This window comes from Myotis nattereri, assembly GCF_964212035.1.
Source record: "Myotis nattereri genome assembly, chromosome: 19".
In the NCBI taxonomy this organism is placed as follows: domain Eukaryota; kingdom Metazoa; phylum Chordata; class Mammalia; order Chiroptera; family Vespertilionidae; genus Myotis; species Myotis nattereri.
The window spans coordinates 13,465,760-13,489,353 of record NC_138095.1 but is presented as its reverse complement, the minus strand read 5'-3'; the positions used below and the strand labels follow the sequence as shown (position 1 = coordinate 13,489,353).

Sequence of the window (23,594 nt, the reverse complement as noted above, 5' to 3'; positions counted from 1 at the left end):
TAACTGTCCGCCTGCACCTTGCACCGTGACAGCTGCGACTGTGGCAGGGCTGAGGGGTGAGCACAGCAGAGCCACAGCTTCAGTGGGAACATTCAGGAAAGAAGTGTCCCCCAGTTCTGTCTCCCTCCCCTCTTGCCTCGTGCCAGGCCCATCCACCACCCTGCTGACACCCCTCTGTCTCCTCCTATAGATGACGATGCTTTCGAGCCAGCAGAGGCCAGCCCACCAACCCCAGGGGATGGTGACAGTGAAGGTGCGTCACCCCGGTGCCTGGAGCAGCCTCTGCCCTCTGCAGGGGTCACCCTGGCAGACCTGGAAGACTCAGCTGACAGCAGCAGCATTCTGCTCGTACCCCCCGACCCTGCCCGGAGTGGGACGCCCCCAGCCACAGAGGCACTGCCAGGAGTTGGCCGCCACAGCCGCAGTTCCCTCAGTACCGTGGTGTAACGGACGCCCAGCCCGTGGCCCCAAGGGGCATGGAGCACCTGTTTGCTGTCAAGGAAACTCTGATTCCCGTGGAGACTTGAAGGGCCCTATGTGAGCCTGGACTCGGCTGCACTGCTGCACACACTCCCTGTAGGTGTGCCCGTGCTTGTAGAGACTGCGCCAGCCTCCCAAGGGAGCGAGCACCTGCACCGAGTCTCCTTGAGGGCTTCAAACACATGCATAGCTTTGGGTCACTGTCTTTTTCTTTTCAAATGACAGAAGAATGGCAGTTTGTTCATGCCACACGTTTCAGAAGTAGGGAACAAAGAAGGTACTGTGGGCCTGGGTGGAGGCCACCAGACCACACCAGACTGGTGGGCTTGCTCGTGGCAGCACGTTGTTCAGAGGAGCATGCTGCCCAGCCACCAAGCCCCAGAGCTGCCACAGTGTGCCTCGCTGGCCGCTGCCCAGGAAGCACTTCCGGCACCAGTGTTGGTGGACTGTCAGGATTGTCTGGGCAGTGAGTCTGCTTCCGGGCAGACAGCCTTGAGAGTTGCTCCAATGGCTGCTCTGATGATGGCCCCTCACAGGTCTAGCTTGAACATCGAGGGTGACCCTGTCTTAGCTCTGGTGCCCAAACCCTAAGAGCTTGGAAGGAGGTTGAACTCCACTCTGTCTTCCCAGCAGGGCTCTGCAAAGCCCAGTTCTGTGCCAGAAATCCCTATCCCTAGTCTGTTGGATTTCTCCCTAACATTACCGTGCATGGCCCCCCAGGAGGCAGCTCTGGAGCTGGGCTGAGGCCCTTAGCCATGCATGAGTGTCCTGGCCCTGGACCCTTCACTGGGCTTGAGGGCTAAGCCAGCTCCTGTTACCCTTTGGAGCCCCCTCCTATTGAATTTGCCCCTGGACCTGACCTGCCCCACTCCCCTCTTTTGTGCCATAAAGGTTTATTTGGGAGGAGGGGTGGCTGAAATTAACATCCTGGGCTGTGTCCACCTCCTGAAAGTCAGTCCACTTCTTGCACATCACCACCACCACTAGAGCTGAGTGCCTGGTGGCTGCATGCCACCTTCCTGTCCTTAGCACAGGGTGCTGGGTGCCCTGCTCAGGGGCCTTTTGACTGAGGGACCCTGTTGCCTACTCCTGAGCAGTGGTCTTGTCTCCTGACACCAGGCTTTTAGCATTTCTGAGGTTTGGAGATTAAGCGGGTTCTGTGCGATTTTTTAGCACATCCATATCTTTTCTACGTTGAATGTCTAGATCTTTTTTGCGCGCGCGCACACGCGCACGCGCGCGTGTGTGTGTGTGTGTGTGTGTGTGTGTGTGTGTACGTATATGTCCAAGTGTTTGCAGGTGGTGATGGTACACAGGAACTCCATCTTCAATTTCCTGGGCCAACATGGCCCCTTGGGTGGCACTGAGGCATGGCCAGGTCTGTGCCTCTTCCGAGGCAGGTTCTCATGCTCATCTTCCTAACCCAGCCGCCCAGCTCCTGGTCCTCCCCTAAGCCTTTCTGTACCAGCCTGCAGCAGGGAGAGCTGGCTTTCAGTGGGAGCTTCCATGGTGGTCTGACGACAGACCTCACAGGCTCAGCCCAGTTCTAGGCACATTTTCATACTTTGGTTGGAAACCAGTTTTGTTCTTGAGTTGTCCCACAAGGCTGACCAGAGATGTGAGTTTTGTCACTGAACTGCCTGTCCTTGGGCTCGGCCCGCAGAAGCCAGAGTGGGTGCTCCCCTTGCCAGAGGGCTGCTACTTGGAGAAGGGCATCCTGGGCACATGTGCCCATGCTGGCTCCTGAAAACAAAGCAGGAAGTGGGTGGTGCCTCCAACGTGTGCTGGACACAGGGCTTCCAATTTCCAGAGCAGCAGTCACAGCCTTGTGGGTTAGGGTCCTGAGTGGGCCTACTTTGAAATGACCACCCCAATGGAATCCTGTAGGGTCTGGCCCCCACAGCACCGGGTCCCCTTATTCCAGTGTCTCTGGCCCAGGCTTCAGCTGTGTGTACAGGGCAGTGGCTGGCACTAGATGTGTGGGACTGGGGAACTTGCGGACTGAAAGACTGCTGGGGACTGGCATGCAGGAGGTACTAAGGGGAGGGCCCTGAATCAGATCATGGGGCTGCAGAGGGTGGGCCCAGAGTGTTCCGCCTACTGGCATTCTTGGGCTGGGCAGAAGGCTGCCCACTGAGTCTCCCAGAGCTGAGCTCTGCTTGAAGGTGATTGTGAGGACATCGGGGAAAGCTGTGGTCTGTCTGGCTGACCTTGGCCTCCTGTCCAGTCACCACCCTTTGTAAGATCTGATTGTGCTCTAGGTCCAACCCTGGCTGAGACTGTTGTGTTCCTGTGAGAGGACTCCCCACCTGATGCACACTGGGCCTCCAGAGGGACAGGCTAAGGCCTCGGGAGGGCCTCCTCCCCAAGGACCTGACCTGCCTATGGAGGTGGGAGTTGAATCTGTACATTGTCTCAATGCCTGTTTTTTATGTTTTCCTTTCACTAAGGGTTTTTAGTTTGGGTTTATTTTTGGTTATGTTGGCACTAATCCTTAAGATGCTGTGAGAACCATTTCATCCAAATGCCAAATAAATTTGTGTTCTGGAAGAGGCATAGTCAGTCCTTGGTGTGACTCATGTTGGGAGAGGCTCTGGCCAAGATGGAGCCAAGGCACGGGTGCGGAGATGGGGGAAGGGGCAGGCTTGGGGCTCTGAGACCCCTCTGTCCCTTCTTTTCTCAGTGGTCCTTTCAATAATTTCCTAGTACGTGACGTGGGACAAGAGGGCACCCAGGGCACTCAACCTTTGGCAGGTCTTCGTGCTCATCTTCCTAACCCAGCTTCCTGGCCAGACCAGTGAGTCCCTTGGAGGGGATAGGAGCTTCAAGGAGGTGGCCCCTCGTTCCTGAACACATCAGTGGGATGGCAGGCTGTCCCGGGCACCCTGGGTGCTGTCAGCGCTGAGGACAGCTCCGCTGGGTACCCCAAAGTGGGATGAGCCCAGCCCTCTGGGGATTGGAAAGAGGCGCAGGGTGCAGACCTATCCCCCACCTCACACACACACACACACACACACACACACACACAGTCATGGTCACACCTGTGGGCACACCGAGCCCTTTCCAGAAAGTGTTGCCTTCTCTCCTGGCCACCCTGAAAGGAGAAATCAGAGCCTCCCTTTCCAGGAAAGTGAACTGTGGCTTGGGCCCAGCCTGGGGTCCTCTCCACAACCGCTGAGGAAACCCAGTCCCCTCATTGACCTGGGCTGGTCAAAGGGGGCCAGCTGTGGCTTCCTGGCGACCTGTTTTGGGGGTGGTCCTCCAAAGGAGGCAGAGTGAAGCCAAGCTCCATCACACATGGGTCAGTGGAGGGAGCTGGTCAGAGGACATCTGGTCTTGGGGTATCCTAGGCTGCTCCAGTGTAGGAGACCCTCCTATGCCCTCCCCATCCCAGCCCCTCAAGTCAAGGCCACTAGGATCCAGGTGCCTTCTCCCTTGGATTTCCATCTTGGTGGCCTTGCCTTGTCACTCCTGGTCCCTGTAAATGGGCATCTTTATAGCTCTCAGTCTTAGGAGGGTTAATGGGGGGCAAGGGAGAGTTGCATAAAGCTTTCAGCTTCAGGAAATGGCAACTGTTACTGGCATGCATCCCTAGTATCAGAGCCTGGTGAGCCCAGACTCCCTCTTCCCTGCTGTTGGCCCTGCCCGGGCACTGCCCCTCTGACCCACATCTGACCCACATCAGAAGCCTACAGAATGTAGCCACGCCCACCTGGCCAACACATACAGGGCCGCCTGGCTGCACCAGCCTCCTGCCAAGTTGCTACAGCAGCCGCACCATGGCCCTGTCTTCACGTCCACCTTCCTCACGGTGTTGCAGGTGGTGTGTGCGAACTCGGAGGGTGGGCACCAGGACTCTGAATCCCCGATCCCCACCCCCTGACCTGGGCCACACATCCCCACATAGTCACCTGCAGGCAGACTGCCCCACAGGGAAAGAGGGCGAAGAGCTCCTGGCACATGGCCACATACCTACAGTGGGGACTTCCACCACCGGCTCACATGTGGGCTGACCGTCCCTTCATGCTATTCAGACAAGAGAGAGACCCCTAAGCGACCCTCCACTACCCCACCACAGCCAGCTTCAGAGCCCCATCCAGAACCCCCAGGTCTCCCAGAGGGAGAAGCACCCCCACTCCCAACCTACACGCTGTCTGAATCCCTGGTCAGATGAAAGGAGAAACGTTAGCAGGTTCCAAACATACCAGCTGCCCTAGCCAGGTGGTTCGGCTGACTGGAGCATCATCCTGTGCACCAAAAGGTTGTGGGTTCAATTCCCTGTCAGGGCACATACCTAGGTTGTGGGTTCTATCCCCAGTTGGGGCACATACAGAAAGCAGCCAGATCGATGTTTCTCTCTCCCTCTCCTCCTTTCTCTAAGCATCAATAAAAACATGTCTTCAGGTAAGGAATGAATGAATAAAATAGATTAAAACACCAACACCTGCTAAAGCCTAAGATTATGCATTTTATTTCAAAAATGAGCAGGCACTGACCCCAGGCCACTGTGAGCGGTTAAAGGAAGACTCCAGGTAACGTTCCCTGGAGGCCAGGAGGGGAGAAGCGCTGGTTCCATGTTCTACTGCAGGGCTGCCCTGGGTGGGTGGGTCCTGGTGACAGGGACGGCTGCACCCAGACGACACTGGGAGCTTAGCCTGTGGAGTCTGCGTGTACATGACACTTTCTGAAGAGACACCGGCGTCCAGGTGACTGCCTGTGGGAGGCTAATGAAGGGGTAAGGGTCCTAGGTGTCGCTGTCCAAAGCAAAGCTGAGACTGCCGTGTGGCTGCTGACCAGCTGCCTCTGAGAGCCGCGCTGTCCTGTGGGAGGCGGGTTTGGTGGTCAGTAGAGCGAAGCTGGCCAGTCAGGCCGCTGTGCAGTTGGTGCCTGTGGAATGCGGCTGTCTATCTAGGTGACACTGATCTGAGTGGCACTGTGTCCAGGAGACGCTGTTCCAGCCGCCCATGTGTCCGGTGTCTGCTGCTTGGTGTGTGGTCACACTCCATGTCCCAGTGCATGGAGGCCCGGCCTTTTCCCAAACCCTTAAAGAAAAGGAAAAAAACCCTGCAACCCCCTCCTCCTAGCCCGAGGGGCCCCACCTGCCGCAAGCACTAGGCTCTCCCTGGAGGCTGACATGCCCCAGGACCAAATATTCCCCAGCTCAGAGGCCAAAAGGGGCTCCAGGCCTCCTCCAGCCCGGACTCGGTCTCCAGAAGTTATCGCTGGCTGCCCTGAGCCAGGTCCACGAGGGGACAGATCTGTCCATTCACCCCTCCGCCAGTGGGGCCTCCAGCACTGCGCCTAGCTCCCCCTCCGTGCGGCCACCCTCAATCCCCACCACCCGGCGGGGCCCCGGGGGGCACCGGCGTCTTCTTGAGGTTCTTCCAGGCAGGGGCCTGGTTCGCGGGGCCGTTCGCGGGGCCGTTCGCGGGGCCGTCCGAGGCGTCGTCCGTGGGCCTGGTGGCCGCGGCCAGGGCGTTCACGGTGCCGAGCGCCCGCAGCAGGGCCGGGCCGCGGGGCGCGATGCGGGGCTCGCGGCGGGCGGGGGGCGGTGGCGGCAGCAGCGCGCGCAGGGCTTCCAGTTCCGCCCGGAGCTCCATGCGCAGCGCCTCGAGCCCCGCTCCCAGCTCCGCACGCACGGCCGCCAGGCCCTCCTGCAGCCGCCGCTCGCTCACCTCCAGGACGCCGGCCGGGTAGGTGGCCCCGCCGCGTGGCTCCCCGCACACCGAGCACACAGAGCCTCGGCTGCGCGCGTCCGCCTGCACCCCGGCAGCCTCGTCTCTGGCCCCCGCCGCGGCCCCCGCGCGCTCCACCAGCCGCAGCAGCCGGGGGGCGGTGGCCCGCGCCTCCGTCTCAGCCCGGAGCTGGCCGCGCAGGCGAGCCAGGCGGCCTGGGGCGCGGGCTTCTTCAGGGCCCGGCCCATTGGGCTGGGGTCCGGGGGCCCGCCGGCGGTCCACGCCGCGCCGCAGGGCCTCGCTGGCACCGTACGCTCTGCGAGCCTGGGCCCACGAGCGCCCCGATTCCGCCGCCATCCGCACTGTAGCCGCCAGCGCCAGCGACACCAGCGCTCAGCTTCGCCAGAGCCCCAGTGCGCAGCCTAGCAACCGTGGGGCCCGAGCAACACACGGTGGAGAGGACCCCCGGGACTGCTGTGGGGACATCCGAGGCCTCGAGGGATCCTGCTTGGGGCCGGGAGAACCCTGGCAAGGCCGACACCCGTGTGGTGTGGCAGCGCCCCAGGGGGCTTTGGGGGCGGGGGGCGCACAGCGCCGGCTTCGGGTGTTGTAATTGTGCAACCCCCGCCCCCCCCACGCGCTGTCCCTGGGTCCCAACCAAGGGCTTGGCCCAGCCTCTGGGCAGGGTGACAGGGCTTGGAGCAAGAGCTGCAGAAGCCCAGGTGCTGAGACCAGAGTCAGGATCCGAGCTCACAACCTCTACATCACAGTCAGGGGAGAGCAGGTGTGGTCATGGACCCAGCAGCCCTCCTCACTGGCTCGAGCTACCTCCTTCCATAGCATAGTCCAGGCCACTATTGTCTCCCTGCTCTGCCCCCCACAGCCCACACACAGCTGCAGCAATCCATCCTTGTCATGGACACTTGCAGTCCAACTCCAGGAGGCGCTGGAGGTCCCAGCCCATCTCACACTGTTTATGTTCGGCCACACTTTTTTTTTTTAAATATGTTTTATTGATTTTTTACAGAGAGGAAGGGAGAGGGATAGAGAGCTAGAAACACTGATGAGAGAGAAACATCAATCAGCTGCCTCCTGCACACTCCCTACTGGGGATGTGCCCGCAACCCAGGTATATGCCCTTGACCGGAATTGAACCCGGGACCTTTCAGTCCACAGGCCGAAGATCTATCCACTGAGCCAAACTAGTCAGGGCTCAGCCACACTTTTTAAACCTCCTCTAACCCAATAACCTTCACCCCTCTGGGCCTTTGCTTAGGACAGTTCTCCTGGCAGGAATGTCCTCCCCACCCCCAAGTGCCTGGCCAATCTCATTCATCTCACTTGAGCAGCCTTCCTTGACCACCTCACACCAACCAGATAGTTCAGGCCCCTCCCCCACAGCATCTCTCACAGTCAGTTTAACTGGCTTTCTGTTCTCGGTCCACCTGGAGCCACAGAAGGGTCCCTGAGCACAGGTCTGGATCACGTGGTACTCAGTGATGCTAATCATGCTGAATGTTGGATGGGGGAGTAGCTGGGAGAAGCAGCCTAGGGCTGAGGGTCCTCTATGGGGTGGACTTCTTCCCCCCTTCCCTCACCCACCCAGGGCAGCCAGTGTACCTCCTCTACCTGGCACTTGAGGCCCTTATGGCCATCCCTGCTGCCCTTCCTGTCTCTGCCATCTTCTATGGGAGCCCTTCACCACTGCACCCTGTACCACTTTCTCACCCCGGTGCCTGGTGCCTTCACACGTGCAATGCTGCCGATTGCAGGGCCATGGACAGTGCACTGTGGGCCCCCCTGGTGGGCAGTATCCCCACCCAGTATGTTGTTCTCACTGCACCCTAGGGGCTAGTTAGGACTTCGGGTGCCATGGGAAGGGCCTGGCGTAGATCCAGGCTGGACTGGGATCTCAGCGCCTACAGGGGCCTAGCCTCTATGCAGCTGTGTGTGTGTGTGTGTGTGTGTGTGTGTGTGTGTCGGTAGGGTGGGGGGATGTGCTGTGGACCCTATTCATTGGCAGACCTGCCTGGCCCCAACCAAGAGGCCTGGGTCCCCTATTTATTAGTTCATTCATTTACTCATTTGTTCATTGCAGCCTGTCTCTCTGGAAGGTGCAGAGGAGGTGAGAACTTGGCTGTCAACCCTCAGGTGGCCCCATTCCTCCCGAGTCACCTGGCCTGCTGGGCCCTCCAGCATCTGGCTCAGCTGATCCCTGGAGCCTCATTAACCATCCCTTGCCCTCTGTCCCAGTAATTAAAATACTGCTGACAAAAGTCCTGGATTCCCTCCTGAGCCTGTGAGATCCAGGCTGTGCAACCTGTAGGCTCTGCCCTCTCTGAGCTCAAATTAAGTTCTGTTCTGTGAAATGAAGGAGACCCCTCAGGTCCCCAGGAGGGACCGACAAGGAGGCCAGGAGTGTGGGGAGAGGGCTCGGTAGAGACTCCGGATTTGCTGACAGATGTGGCTGTGGGAGACAACAGGCGTGGCTTTGAGAGCCAGGAGAGGCAAGGGTGGACATAGATGGGACCTTGGAGGGGAACCCCTACCGGGGCTCTTATTCCAGCATCTAGAAGGGTTCAGCAATCTGGAGAAGGCTGTGAGTAGATTAACTAGTCCAGAGACAAAATATAATTTTGAAAGGCATTTGGGGGTCAGAAGAGCCTAGTTTAAAGGAAACTAAGATCTCCTCGGCTCAGGACCCCATGCTTTTTATTAACACAAATTGTCCTGAGGCGAGGCAGAGATATACACTTCAAAGGGTCAGGGTTTCCTATACAGAGTCCATTGTCAGATTGGGGAGAATTAGCCTATGGCTGCTGTTCAGGTGTTTGGCCAGTAGGAGGCAATAACATGTAGATTAAGATGCCCTGAGCTGTCTGGCAGCAAACAATTTAATGTATCCTGTTCACGTTTGGGGAAATGCCATCAGCCATTCCCAGATTCAGCCCTGCTGTCATGCTGGAATTGGCTTCCAGCAGACCGCTTTATTTATTTTTTTTAAAAATATATTTTATTGATTTTTTACAGAGAGGAAGGGAGAGGGATAGAGAGTTAGAAACATCGATGAGAGAGAAACATCGATCAGCTGCCTCCTGCACAGCCCCCACTGGGGATGTGCCTGCAACCAAGGTACATGCCCTTGACCGGAATTGAACCTGGGACCCTTCAGTCCGCAGGCCAACGCTCTATCCACTGAGCCAAACTGGTCAGGGCAAGCAGACCTCTTTAATGTTACATCATCAAAAAAGCTTTCCACGAAACCCCATCCTCCATGGGAGCCTCAAGAAACTTATTTCCCCAAGGAACCCAAAGAACTCCATTTCCTCCACTACACCTGTTAGGTTGTGTTAGGCTGGCTGGGCCTTTGGAGGGTGAGCGGATGAGGCCTGCGTGGCTAGGGCCTGGATCCTGGGCATTGGACTCTAAGGAAGGGAAGGCGCCCTAGCTGGTTTTGCTTAGTGGATAGAGCCTCTGCCTGTGGACTGAAGAGTCCCAGGTTCGATTCTGGTCAACGGCACATGATCGGGTTGTGGGCTTGATCCCCAGTAGTGGGTGTGCAGGAGGCAGCTGATCAATGATTCTCTCATTACGGATGTTTCTATCTCTCTCTCCCTCCCTTTCCTCTCTGAAATCAATAAAAATATATTTGAACAAAAAAAAAGAAGAAGGGAAGGCTACTGTGTCCTTTGGGTTCCCAAAGTACAGGCCATATAGCAGGGCCTCAGCTGACTAAGCCAGAAGGTTTGGCTTGAGCCATAACTCAGGATATAGTTCTGGGTTAGTCCCTTCCTATCTCACCTCTTGCAACCCCTGTTGCCTCGACTGTGTTCCCCCCCCCCCCCTCAGATCCCAGAATGAGACTGCTGGCCAGGAGATGGTAAGGGCAGTAGAGGTGACAGAGGCTGAGAGGACATGCAGTGGCAGGGGGAGGCCTATGACCTAACGAGCAGGTCTATCTATTCTGGAATGCTCTGCTGTCTGGACCCTGAGCTGCAGATGGCCTGTCTTTTAAATGGTTATGTATTGATTTGAGAGAGAGAGAGAGCTCGGAGGCACCTGGTCTGAGAGAAGAGCTGGAGCTTTAACTCCTCCTCCCTCTGCACCTCCCCCTATAGGGGGTTCCAAAATACCTCTCCAGAATGGGCAGGGTCCCTAGGCAGGCCCCTGGAAAACACCACTGATGGCCCCACTCACCACCTCTAGTGTCCTAAGCGGGGACCTGAGACTTTCCTGCAGAGATGGAGGTGGGCCAGGGCCAACACAGATAGGAAAGCCACACACCTAAAGGACAATTCCACGTTCAGGGCACCTTTCTCTAGGAACGACTCCAATTGGGGGCGGGACCAGAGATCACGGTTTCCGATACCTAAACTACATTTCCCAGAAGGCTCTACGGGGTCGAGACGTCAGAGCAGCTTCGGTACTCCAACGCCCTCTGGGAAATGGAGTCGGCCGAGAGCGAAGCGCAAAGGCTTCCGGGGGCAGTAGTTTGCGTCGGGTCTGTGCCGGCACATTTTCCCGTGGCGACCGCCACCCTGCTCCTTTGTGGCTGTTGCTTTTGTGGGAAGCAGTCGTTCGGTCTGTTCATCTGCCCCGGGGCCTCCCTGCTGGCCGCTCTCCACGCCCGCTGGCTCCAGGTGGCTGAACCACAGGCCCGGCGCTTGGTGCACAAGAGGAGTGTGCGACGGGCTGCGTGGGGCGTGGCGGCGGGACGTGAGCACAGTGTGGGGTGCGGGGCTCCTGCCGAGCTGCCTGGCCCGCACCTCGGCTGAGCGCAGGGCCAGTGTGACTGTGCAGCCGGGAGTGCGTGTGCGACCCCGCGGCTTTCCCTGCAGGGAGCTGTTCCTGAGCCCCAGGAGCAGGACCCGCTCCTCTGGGTCTGGCCTGGGGCCCAGGTGGTTACAGATCTGCCCATGCCTCCGGGGAACACAAAAAACGGCCAGAGCAATGGAGGGCGGTGAGTGGAGCGGGGCCGGAGCGCATGGTTTCAGGCCCCGGAACTACATTGCCCAGAAGGCTGTGCTACACACTCGGAGGGCGGACGTCAGGGCTACTCTGGTGCCCCGACGCCCTCTGGGAAGTGGAGTGCGCTGTCTGCGTGGTACAAAGGTTCCGGGGAACTGTAGTTCGCGTCCGGTCCGCGCAGGCGCACTTTCCCACGGCGGACGCCAGGCTGCTCCTTTGTGATGGTCCTTGTCCTTTTGTGGGAGGCAGGTTGGCTCTCTCGCGTGTCCGTCCGTCGGTCAGTCTGTCCATCTGCCCCGGGGTCCGTCTGCCGGCCCCGCTCCGCGCCCACTGTCTCCAGGTGGCTGAGCCCCCGGCCTACCTGGCCCCGCGCGCGGTGCCGGGAGGAGTGCGGCGCGGCGATGGGGTGTGAGCGCAGCCTGGGGTGCGGGGCTCCTGCTAAGCCTGCCTGGCCCCGACCGCGGCGGAGCGCAGGGCCTGTGTGACCGTGCAGCCGGGAGTGCGTGCGCGACCCCGCGGGGCTCCCCCACGGGCCGCTGTCCCTGAGCCCCAGAAGCAGGACCCGCTCCTCTGGGCCTGGCCGGGGGCCCAGGTGGCTGCAGAGCTGCCCACGCCTCCGGGGGACGCTGCCAAGGGCCGCCATGGAGACCCCTGCCCCGAAGCCCCCGGAGACAGGTACAATAGACTCTCTTTCAGGCAGTGGGCCTGTGGGTTTGCATTGAGGGTACTGACAGGTCAGGCTGGTTCCCCAGAGCACCAGCCGAGTCGGGGTGCTGCCTCCACCGTGCCCAGCCGTTTGTTCCCACTGTCGAGCGTGCTGATGAGTGGAAGGAAATGGCAGTGTTTTCCTTCTAAACTGCAGTGTCTGACGCCGAGTGGCAGAATTAACCCCCGATTCTGTATCAGGTTATGCCACGAACCGGGGCTCGATCCCCACCCCACCTGCGCGGGTGGCTCCTGACGCCTCTGATTGCCCTGGGTGCCGGGTGTGGAGTGGTTTTTAGCTCCGTCAGCGCACCTGGGGGCTGTGACTGAACAGCCCGTGACTCATTTCTCCTTCCCAGCTCTGTCCTCTCGGGACCCTGCTCTTCTCAAACATAATCCAGAGGATAAATGGGGTCAGGGTCTCCCGGAAGCCAGGTCTGAGGTGAGTGGCTGTCTTTTCTTACTTCTGAACATCTTGGTTGGTTGGTTTGTTTTTAAATATATTTTTATTGATCTCAGAGAGGAAGAGAGCGGGAGAGATAGAAACAGTAATGATGAGAATCATTGATTGGCTGCCTCCTGCATGCTCTACACTGGGGATCGAGCCCACAATCCAGGCATGTGCCCTTGACTGTAATTGAACCCGGGACCGTTCAGTCCGCAGGCCCATGCTCTCTATCCATTGAGCCAAACTAACTAAGGCTGGTGGTTTTGTTTTTGTTTTTGCTTTTTAACGTCTTGTTCTTTATGGAGAGGGTTGGCAGGCTTCTTCAGGAAGCTCTGGGCTTGGGAACAGTTTCAGGTGATGCCCAGGGGGTGTCCAATGGGGGCGGGGGGGGGTGGGGGACAGCGGGGTCAGTTGCCCAGGACCCACACTGTGCCAGGAGCTCCAAAGAGTGGTTTTAGCAGAGCTCCAGCAAGCAGGTCACATTGAGATCGCTTTGCTCATCTCCACATGAAGACCCAGGAGATGGTGGTGGTGGTTGGACCTGCTTGGGGGAGTTTTCTGGTGTGAAATCTGGTGTGGGACAGCTAAAGGAAGGGCTGTGTGGCAGTGCTGGGGTAAGAGTGATGGTCGGGGGGGGGTGTCCCTGTGTGCTTTTCCTCTGTACTGGGCCCTTGACATGGGGCCTCATGTAAAACCTGGAGTTTTAGAGGATCTGGGGGCTCAGCAAGGATTTGGCTCTGGGGCCACTTCTGCAGCTAAGCAGGACCCAAATCCTTCTTTAGAGACTTCGGGTTTTGTTCTACCACCTACACTACCCCTACCCATCATAGTATTTAGAAGGATACGGTTGATAAGGAGAGTGTGGGGGAGTGAAAAGGTCCAGAGCAGTGGTTCTCAGCCTTGGCTGCACGTTAGAATCACCTGGGATGAGTCCCAGAAATCAGGATTTTAAAAAGATTCCCAGGTGATTCTAATGTGCAGCCAAGGTTGAGAACCACTGCTCTAGAGCAGTGGTCAGCAAACTGCGGCTCTTTGGCCCCTTAAGTGTGGCTCTTACACAAAATACCACGTGCGGGCGCGCACGTACAGTGCGATTGAAACTTCGTGGCCCATGCGCAGAAGTCGGTATTTTGTGGAAGAGCCACGCTCAAGGGGCCAAAGAGCCGCATGTGGCTCGCGAGCCGCAGTTTGCCGACCACTACTCTAGAGGATTGACTTTTTCTTTTTTTAAATATATTTTATTGATTTTTTTACTGGGAGGAAGGGAGAGGGATAGAGAGAAACATCGATGAGAGAGAAACATCGACCAGCTGCCTCCTGCACACCCCCCACTGGGGATATGCCCGCAACCAAGGTACATGCCCTTGACCGGAATCGAACCCGGGACCCTTCGGTCCGCAGGCCGACGCTCTGAGCCGAACTGGTCAGGGCGAGGATTGACTTTTTTAGGATTTTGTGATTCTGTTAACCTCCCACTTGAAAGAGGTGAGGTCTGATTACAGACAGGTAGAAATAGCTATCAAACACATATTGTGAGATGTGCCCAGCTTCTGTAATGTGTTAGAATGTTCTGTAATTCTGTAAAATACTCAGGAGACATGACAATCAAATGCAATACATGATTCTCAATGCCTCACAGATCCAAAAATTCCATCAAAGGCAGTTTGGGACAGTTGAGGAAATTTGAAAATGGATTGATTGTATCTTAGGTCATATTGTATTAACCCTTTGCGGTCGTATTAAATTTGGACATGGGTGTCGTACTGGTCGGAATTAATTTCCATTGAAAGAGCAGAGATACATAACACAAGATTATGAAGGATAAACAAGATTTATTAATTCTTTTTTGGAACTACGTCACTACTAGTAGAATCACTACAAACGTTATCACTTTCTACGTCAGAGTCAGTATTCAAGGCGCCAAAATAAAACTCTTCATTGTTACTTTCAGATTCGCAGTACACTTCTTTCGGTAACTTTCTTTTTGCCATTTTGGAGTATTATTTTGAAATATCTTAACAAGCGAGAGTGCCTAATTACAGTTAAACGTAATTTGTAAAGCTTCATTTGAAATTCTGCGAAGTATCTCCGAAGCTTGTCGATTTCTTCACTCTCAAAAGGCGACTGACTCGCCACGGGGTTTTGCATGGCGAGTGTGGAACGACCGCGTTTGTTTATGTTGAGTTTCGATATCTCCAATTTGTCGGGGCAGTGTTTTGGTTCGTGACAAGGTCGCTTAGACGCTCAAGAGCTTTCAGAGAAATTATGAACGGATACATGAATGAATAGAGTTAAGATTCGTACGGTTCCTTGCTGTGGTGGCTGAGAGCAGACATACGACCGGAACGGTAAAAAAGCTTTGGTGGCTGAGAGTAGACAAATGACCGCAAAGGGTTAATATTAATTTTTTGGGGTGTGATGCTGGCACTGTGATTGTGTAATAGAATATCCTTAGGAGTTGCCAGGCTGATGTGGCTCAGTGGTTAAGCGTTAACCCATGAACTAAGAGGTCACTGGTTCAGTTCTGGGTCAGGGCACATGCCTGGGTTGCAGGCTCAGTCCCATTGGGCGGGGGGTTGTACAGGAGGTAGCGAATTGATGATGTTTCTCTCTCATTGATGTTTCTCTCTCTCTCCATCCCTCTCTTTTCCTCTCTAAAAATCAATAAAGGGGGAAATTTTTTTTTTTAAGAGAAGTTACTGGTTAGGGCAGTATGCTGATTTCTTAAGGTTGAATCTTGGATATTGATTTGACACTCTTCTCTCTGCATACAGCATTCATTGCTAGAAATTTCCCTCTAAGCACTGCCTTAGGTACATCCCACAAATTTTATGTTGCATTTTTATTTTTAGTTCAAAATAGTTGTGATTTCTTCTTCAGCGGTGCATTTTTTAGTAGCGTGTTGTTTAGTTTCCAGACATTTGGGGGATTTTCCGATGTCTTTCTCTGATGGATTTCTCATTTCATTCTGTGGTAGTCAGAAAAGGAACTTCGCATAATTTGAATTCTTTCAAATGTACTAAGACCTATTTTATTGCCCAGAATGTGGTTTATCTTGGTAAATGTTCTGTGTGCACTTGAATGTGTATTCTGCCCTGGCCGTGAAGCTCATTGGTTAGAGCATCATCCTGATCCATCAAGGTTGTGGGTTCAATCCCTGTCAGGGCACCTACGAGAAAGCAACCAACGAATGTGAAAATACGTGGAACAACAAACCAATATTTCTCTCTTTCTCCTCCCCCATCACCTCTCTCTAAAATCAACAAATAAAGTAAAAAGTATAAGCCACTTTTATTTTTTTTTTACTTTTATTTTTAAAATATATTTTTATTGATTTCAGAGAGGAAGGGAGAGGGAGAGAGAGAAACATCAATGATGAGAGAGAACCATGGATCAGCTGCCTCCTGCACGCCCCACACGGGATGGAGCCTGCAACCCAGGCATGTGCCCTGACCGGGAATCGAACCCGGGACCCTTCAGTCTGCAGGCCAACGCTCTATCCGCTGAGCCAAACAGGCCAGGGCTTTAAGCATTTTTAGAACTAAAGGTCAAACCCCTGTGACCCCAGAGGGGTCCCCACTTTTGCTGACTACCTGGTAAGCTCCTGGTAGGCATGAGGCCTCTTCTCAAGGCTGACCGTCTGCACCCCTCGCCTGACTTGGGTGCTGATGTGGATCCAGAGCTTCTCGAGGAGTCTGGTGGCCCCGGGAGCTTGGCCCCACGCCAGACACTCCCCAGCAGATGCTTAAAGGTGGGAACCAGACTTCCGTCCTTCGCTCTTATGTTTAACGTAACTACATCCCAGCTACGGGAAAGCCAGGCAGCGGTGGCACCAGCATCTTGAAAAAAAGCAGTTAGTCTGCTGCCTGAGGGCAGAGCTGTGGCGGCCTGAGAGCTTATTATCTGACAGGGTGGGGTGGGGCCGGGAGCATGAGTGTGGAGACTGGGGGCCACAGCTGGAGGCTCAGGGCGGGTGAGGAGCCCTGGGTGGTAGAAGCCTAGGATTTGAGGGCTGAGTACTGGTGGAGTCATTAGGGGCATTTGTAACACTTGGAACCAGAGTGACCGGCTTTGGAGGCGGGATGGGCCAGGACTCAGGCCTGGGAGGGCGGGGAGCAGAGGTCAGTAGGAAGGAGGGAGGGGCAGGCAGGAAGGACATGGAATGGCTCCTTTGGTCTCTTAGGCTCGGAACTTGCTGATAAGCACAGGGTTTGCTTCCTTAGGGTCAGCCTTTGGCAGCGGTGAGATTTGCAAGGGGTTTCTGGGTTCTTTGTGTTATTCTTTCAAGTTCTCTAAGTTTGACATTCTTACCCAGAACTCCTCACAGCAGCTTTCTGTCCACGTGGCAGGCACAGGGGCTGCCCAGCTAGCTGGGCCCTGTGGGTCCAGAAAGCCAGGTCCAGATGGCGATCCCTGGCCCAGCTGTGGTGTGTACGTGGGACTGTATGACCGATGACGTCTAAGCACAACCTTCCAGGCTTGGGAGAAGGTCACCAAGGTTAACCCTTAATTCCCTTAGAAGCAGGAACCCAGTCGGAGTCCCTCCCGCCCTGGGTGACTGAGAATGTGTGTCATCCCAGGAATCGGTGACTTTCAGGGATGTGGCCGTAGACTTCACCCAGGAGGAGTGGGGGCAGCTGGACTCTCCTCAGAGGGCCCTGTACCGGGACGTGATGCTGGAGAACTACCAGAACCTTCTCTCCCTGGGTAAGAGGCTCCCGAGGCTCGGAGCCTGTGGTCTGGGCACACACCTCAGGTACTACTGAGTCCCCTTCCGCACCAGCCTGGCGTGGGGGGTGGGCTCTGTGGTGCGACTGGCATCCGTGCCTGGAGGTGTGGCTGGACACAGGCGAGCCAGAACGAGAGGGAGAGGGTGAGGGAGAGGGAGGATAGGGTCCTGGAAGCCCAACCTGCCCTGGAGCTTTCCAAGGGAGATTGGGGGGTGGGGGTGGAGATACCCATGGGTTCCTCAGAATGCATGCCTCAACTTGGGTTCGCATTCTGCGACCCCCATCCTCGGGGATGGCACACCTCTCAGTGCCAGCTCGTGCTGTCCGGGGGCTCTCCTGTCCTATCGCTGGTTCTGGAGGGAGAGCTGCAGCCCACAGCCATGCCGCTCCCCCCCCCCCCCCCCCCCCAAGCAGGGCCTCCGGTCTGTAAGCCAGAAGTGATCTCCCATCTGGAACGAGGCGAAGAACCATGGCAGGTGCCCAGAGAAGTCCCGGGAGGGGCTCGTCCAGGTGAGAGGGGGGTGCAATGGAGGGATGTGGAGCCCCCGCCCCAGCACCCCTCCTACCCCCCCCCCATGTGGCCCTCCCGTCACAGCCCTTTTCCTTCCACAGTCCACTGCCCCAGCTCCACCTGCACCTGCTCAGTGCCCCTTCTAGAACCCTCCCTCTTCCCTTCCTTCATTCCTTGAGCACTGGCTGTGTGCCAGACACGGTGCTGGGAATATAGCAAGAAAACAGGCAAAGACATCTACCTTCTGTTGGCAGGAAACAGCAGTAATTTTTTTTTTAATATATTTTATTGACTTTTTACAGAGAGGAAGGGAGAGGGATAGAGAGTCAGAAACATCGATGAGAGAGAAACATCCATCAGCTGCCTCCTGCACACCGCCCACTGGGGATGTGCCGCCAACCAAGGTACATGCCCTTGACCGGAATCGAACCTGGGACCCTTGAGTCCACAGGCCGACACTCTATCCACTGAGCCAAACCGCTTAGGCAGTAATTTTTTTCTTTTTTTATTTTTTTTAAAATGTATTTTATTGATTTTTTACAGAGAGGAAGAGAGAGAGATAGAGAGTTAGAAACATCGATCAGCTGCCTCCTGCACACCTCCCACTGGGGATGTGCCCGCAACCCAGGTACATGCCCTTGACCGGAATCGAACCTGGGACGTCTCAGTCCACAGGCCGACGCTCTGTCCACTGAGCCAAACCAGTTTCAGCTTTTTCTTTTTTAAAAAAAATATATATATTTGTATTGATTTCAGAGTGGGAGTGGTGGGGGAGTTCTTTTTCCCCTCTGAAACATGGGACATTTAAATTGTTCTTTTTTTTTTTTTTTTTAGGGTATGAAGTAAATGAGTCTCTTTTTTTTTAATTTATTAACTTGAGAAACATCAATTTATTCCACCAATTTTTTTAATATATGTATTTTTATTGATTTCAGAGAGGAAGGGAGAGGGAGAGATAGAAATATCAATGATGGCCAAAACCGGTTTGGCTCAGCGGATAGAGCGTCGGCTTGCAGACTGAAAGGTCCCAGGTTCGATTCCGGTCAAGGGCATGTATCTGGGTTGCGGGCACATCTCCAGTGGGAAATGTGCAGGAGGCGGCTGATCAATGCTTCTCTCTCATCGATGTTTCTGACTCTCTATCTCTCTCCCTTCCTCTCTGTGAAAAATCAATAAAATATATTTTAAAAAAAAAAGAAAGAAAAGAAATATCAATGATGAGAGAGAATTATTGATCGGCTGCCTCCTGTATACCCCACACTGGGGATTGAGCCTGCAACCTGGGCATGTGCCTTGACCAGGAATTGAACCATGACCCCTGGTTCATAGGTCAACACTCAACCACTGAGCCACGCCAGCCAGGCTGTTGTTCCACTTATTGGATTCATTGGTTGCTTCTTGTAGGTGCCTGACCAGAATCGAACCCACAATCTTGGCATACTGGGACAAGACTCTAACCAACCAGCCAGGGACGGACATTTTAAATTTATGGTTTTCGGACTTGTATTTACCCCAGCCAGCACTGACCTGGTTCTGACACACAACAGTCTCTCCGTAGATGTTTCAATAAGTGAATCGTAGCCCTAGCTGGTTGGCTCAGTGGATGGAGCATCAGCCTGTGGACTGAAGGGTCCCCGGTTCGATTCCGGTCAAGGGCACATGCCCGGGTTGTGGGCTTGATCCCCTGTGATGGGTGTGCAGGAGGCAGCTGATCAATGATTCTCTCTCATAACTGATGTTTCTATCTTGCTCCCCCTCTCCCTTCCTCTCTGAAGTCAACAAAAAAATATATTTTTTAAAAAGTGAATCATATCCATGACCCTTGACCCCCTGGCTCTTTTTGGAGACCCTTCGGGGTCTCCTTTCCCTGTTTCTCCTCTGCCCTTCTTACCAGCCTGTTTGCCTGTCTTGTCCTGTGTGTGCCCCTCCCACCTCTGCTCTTCAGCGCCCTCTGTGGGTCTCTGTGCCTCAGTGCCAGTGCCAGTGCCCCCCCTCGCCTGCTTACAGAAAACGTTGTTTCCGCTTCTTGCAGGGCGGGAGCCCCGGCCTGAGGGGAAGGAGCTGTGTCGGCAGCAGGGCAGCCACAAGGAAGAGCCAGCACCGGAGTCGGTGGTGGAGGGGCCGCTGAGGTCCTGTCTCCACGGCCTCGGTCCAGGCGCCGGGTGGGCCTGGGAGGGCCCGGCGGCCGCTCTGTCAAGAGGTGAGGCTGTGCTCTGGCTGTGCGGGCCCCCCAGCTGTGGGGAGAGTTCCACAGAGGAGCAGCGGCCAGCACACGGGGTGTCTGTGGAGGCTTTGCCCCTCGGATGCCCCCTCTCCACCCAGCAGAGCACAGGGACTCTCATTCCTACAGAGCGAGGGCCTCCTCACGGACGCACCGAGAACCGCCAGTCCCCGGAGGCTGTCTCCCAGCACCCGAGGCTGTCCCCCGGCCCGGGGAGAAACGGCTGCCAGGCCAGTGAACACAGGACGCCGCACGCCCACAGGCATCCGAGCGCGGGGGCCGGGGAGGGGCTCTTCGCCTGTGGCCAGTGCGGGAAGGCCTTCCACCAGCGCTCGGCCCTCAGCCTGCACCAGCGCTGGCACGCCCGGGAGAAGGCCTACCGGTGTAGCGAGTGCGGCAAGGCCTTCACCTGGAGGACCAACCTCCTGGAGCACCAGAGGAGCCACACCGGGGAGAAGCCCTTCCTCTGCGGCGAGTGCGGGAAGGCCTTCAGCTGCCACTCGTCGCTGAACGTGCACCACCGGACGCACACCGGCGAGCGGCCCTACAAGTGCACGGGCTGCGAGAAGGCCTTCAGCTGCAGCTCGCTGCTCAGCATGCACCGCAGGGTGCACACCGGGGAGAAGCCCTACAAGTGCGGCGAGTGCGGGAAGGCCTTCAACCAGAGGACGCACCTGACCCGGCACCACCGCATCCACACAGGGGAGAAGCCCTACAAGTGCGGCGAGTGCGGGAGGGCCTTCACCTGCCACTCGTCCCTGACCGTGCACGAGAAGATCCACAACGGCGACAAGCCCTTCAAATGCAGCGACTGCGCGAAGGCCTTCAACAACCGGTCGCGCCTCACCCTCCACCAGCGGATCCACACGGGCGAGAAGCCCTTCACGTGCGGGGACTGCGGAAAGGGCTTCATCTGCCGCTCCTACCTGGTCGTGCACCAGCGGGTCCACAGCGGGGAGAAGCCCTTCACGTGCAACGAGTGTGGGAAAGCCTTCAGCTCCCACTCCTACCTCATCGTGCACCAGCGGGTCCACACGGGGGAGAAGCCGTTCGACTGCAGTCGCTGCTGGAAGGCCTTCAGCTGCCAGTCGTCCCTCATCGTGCACCAGCGGATCCACACGGGCGAGAGGCCCTATAAGTGCGGCCAGTGCGGCCGGGCGTTCAGCCAGAACCACTGTCTCATTAAACATCAGAAAACCCACTCTGGGGAGAAGCCGTTTAAATGTAACGAGTGTGGCGAAGCGTTCAGCTGGAGCACCCACCTCGCTGAGCACCAGAGGACACACCGCGAGGAGAAGCCCTTTGCCATCCAGCTCAACAAGCGTCTGCTGAGCACATACTGTGTTCCCAGCGGCCTGCTGGGTGCCGGCGGCTTGGACCCCGTCAACTCCCTGGACGTGGCAGAGCTCCTGTGTGTGGTTCAGCCCTCCGCCAGCAGGAACTTGCCCCTGGGCAGCAAACCTGGGAAGTAGCCTGGTGTGCTTGTCACCTGGCCGCTTCCCCGGGAACGGGGAGCACAGGGACTCCTGTATGTGCCGCAGCAGACCCCTCCCAGGAGCGGCCCGCCCTCCCGGAGAAGGGACGCCCTGTGGGGAGTGGGGTTGATGTCCCAGGGTCCTGCTTCCTCTGGTGGGTTTGGGAGTCACTGACCAGGGGATTAGGTCTTTCCTGCAGATAAAAGGTCTGTCAATCATGTCCTCAGGCTCCTGGCATGACTTAGGTCAAGAATTTCATCTATGGACTGATATTTAGAATAACAGGAAGAATTTTTTAAACCAGAATTATGAACAGTAGTGCCTCCAAGCAAACATTATTGCTGGCGAGGAGGATGCTCTTAGAGGCGGGAGTCTGGGGACAAGCGGGTTTCCTGGACTCACCTCACAAGTGGCTCCACCCAGAGTCCTTCGCTAGAGGCCGCACCCACGTCCCCGAAGCACAGTCAGCATCAGACGTGCCGGCCCCACGGTGGCAGGCAGAGCCCGGTGGGTCGGGGAGGGTGGGTGCAGTGTCCGGATAGATGGGCCTAGAAGCGCACCTTCCCCCCAGGCTGGGGCTGCCCTGCGGGGCCTCCCCTCACACCAGGAGGCTCAGCTCATCAGTGCCACCCCGAGGGAGAAGCCCCCAGACCATCCCCACGTTCCCTGCAGGGACAGGAGGACCGTGTTCATCTGGAATTAATGTTCTTTCTACTCAGTTCTCAGCAAGTATAAGAGGCCTTCTCCGTGATAATACTTGACATTTGTATAGAGCACTCTAGTTTATGAAATGCTTTTTCTTATACTTTCTAAATTATGGAGGCAAGATAACCACATCTCAGAGAATGTGGAATAAATGAGAGAAAACACCCATAATTCTTAATAAAGCTGCATTTCGCACTTTGATACATTATTTCTGTTTTCATCACTTTAAACATAGTAGATATGTCATTTTAATCCACCCCCGCTTAGCTGCGTAGAATTTTTTTCCAAGTGACTGCACTGTCTGTGGAGTCATAATTCTAAGTGGAAGCATAGTATTCTATTAGTCTTTTGTTGGCTGTTGAGGTTATTTCTATTTTTTTCACTATTATAAATCATTCTTCATGGAGCATTTTTGGGTTATACTTTAGCATTTTCGTAGAGTAGATTTCTAGAAGTGAAATTTTTTAGATAAAGGAAATGAGTAGCTTAAGGAATCATCTCAGGATGTTTTTGGTTGTGTGTTTGCGAAGTAATACGTTCCCTTACCAAGGAACCAACCAGTAGGAACGTCCTTGCACGTCATCTGGATGCAGGCACTGTTCAGAGTGGACGTCAGACGGTCTTTGTTCAGGACACGGTGACGACACAGCGATGAGCCTGGGCACCTGTGCGCCATCACCTGCCTCCGAGTGTCTGTGAGCTGGCCTGGCGTCGTGCGGTCCCCGGGGACACCTGGCAGTCAGAGGCCCTTCTCTGTGACAAATAGGAAAAGTTCTATATCACATCTGCTCCGGGAAAACACAAATAACAGTCTAGGCTTGATTCATGGTTATCATCCTAATTTTTCTTTTTAAAAGAAACAAAACCTTCTTCATGGGTCCTGGGCCCTTTGTCCACTGGGTGCCCTGAAGTGCCAGTTGTTTAGTATATGGGCACCATAGCAAGCACACGATCGCTTCACTTGTCATATTTGGCATTTTGATACATTACAATGTTATTCATTTTTTTCTACCTTCTCCCCCTTTCATATGAAATTGTTTATTCCTATCTTTTGTCCACTATTCCGTTGTTTTTTAATATATATATACATATAAATATATACACACTCGTATATATCACCTTAGCACATACATTTTCTACCTTTGTTACTGCATTTTTTTATGTACAGAGGTTTTAAAATTCTGTGTGATAAGGTCTATTAGATTTTTTTCCTTTCTGTTTCTCTTTGGCTCTTAGAAAACCTCTTAAGTCTATTTTTGGTTCAATATTTTATATTTATCTTTTAACCCTCTATCTATTTGGGATATAAAATTTAAGGTCCCTGCATCGTTGTTGAATTGCATTCCTCACCGTTCATAGGCCTGTCTTTCCTTTGATTGAAGCTCCATACTTCACTTTAACATCCACATCTTCAGCAGCTTTTAAAAGATCTTGTTTTATCTGTTCCTCCAGGTGAGCCAGGTATCATTTTCTCAGAACTTAACTTCTTCATGCCCCTGCATATGTCATTGGGATTTTGATTAGAATTGACTAGTTTGTGAAAAATGAAGTTCCATGTAATACGGTCTTCACATAAAAGAATGTGGTAGATAACGTCATTCAAATCTACCTCTAACCATCAGAGAAATTTTACAGTTTTCTACATAAGTGTTCTCACATTTATTCTTAAGTTCATT

The 23,594-nt window shown here is 55.0% G+C and overlaps 3 protein-coding genes across 4 annotated transcripts in view; 2 read left to right on the top strand and 1 right to left on the bottom strand.

Annotated features, from left to right (window-relative positions):
• DGCR2 (DiGeorge syndrome critical region gene 2) overlaps positions 1-3,034 on the top strand; it is a 47,846-nt gene extending 44,812 nt beyond the window's left edge. For both annotated transcript variants that reach the window (XM_081113601.1, XM_081113600.1), the window contains one exon: positions 191-3,034. In XM_081113601.1, the coding sequence (XP_080969727.1) occupies positions 191-447 (257 nt within the window). In that variant the 3' untranslated portion in view covers positions 448-3,034. The remainder of the gene's footprint in view (positions 1-190) is intronic.
• A 1,445-nt stretch (positions 3,035-4,479) lies between these two features.
• FAM246C (family with sequence similarity 246 member C) lies at positions 4,480-6,538 on the bottom strand. Its single transcript, XM_081114038.1, has one exon. The coding sequence runs from the start codon at positions 6,510-6,512 to the stop codon at positions 5,808-5,810; it is 705 nt and encodes a 234-aa protein (XP_080970164.1). The 5' UTR covers positions 6,513-6,538; the 3' UTR covers positions 4,480-5,807.
• A 5,226-nt stretch (positions 6,539-11,764) lies between these two features.
• Positions 11,765-22,119, top strand: ZNF74 (zinc finger protein 74; the record flags this gene model as incomplete). Its single annotated transcript, XM_081113728.1, has 6 exons — positions 11,765-11,798; positions 12,188-12,270; positions 16,857-16,983; positions 17,421-17,516; positions 19,550-19,717; positions 19,868-22,119. 6 exons carry the CDS (start codon positions 11,765-11,767, stop codon positions 21,208-21,210), a joined length of 1,851 nt encoding a protein of 616 aa, XP_080969854.1. The 3' UTR covers positions 21,211-22,119.
• Between the last annotated feature and the right edge of the window lie 1,475 nt (positions 22,120-23,594).

Coding starts and splice junctions, on each gene's coding strand:
- FAM246C (XM_081114038.1), bottom strand. CDS start 6,512: ATGGCGGCGGAATCGGGGCGCTCGTGGGCCCAGGCTCGCAGAGCGTAC.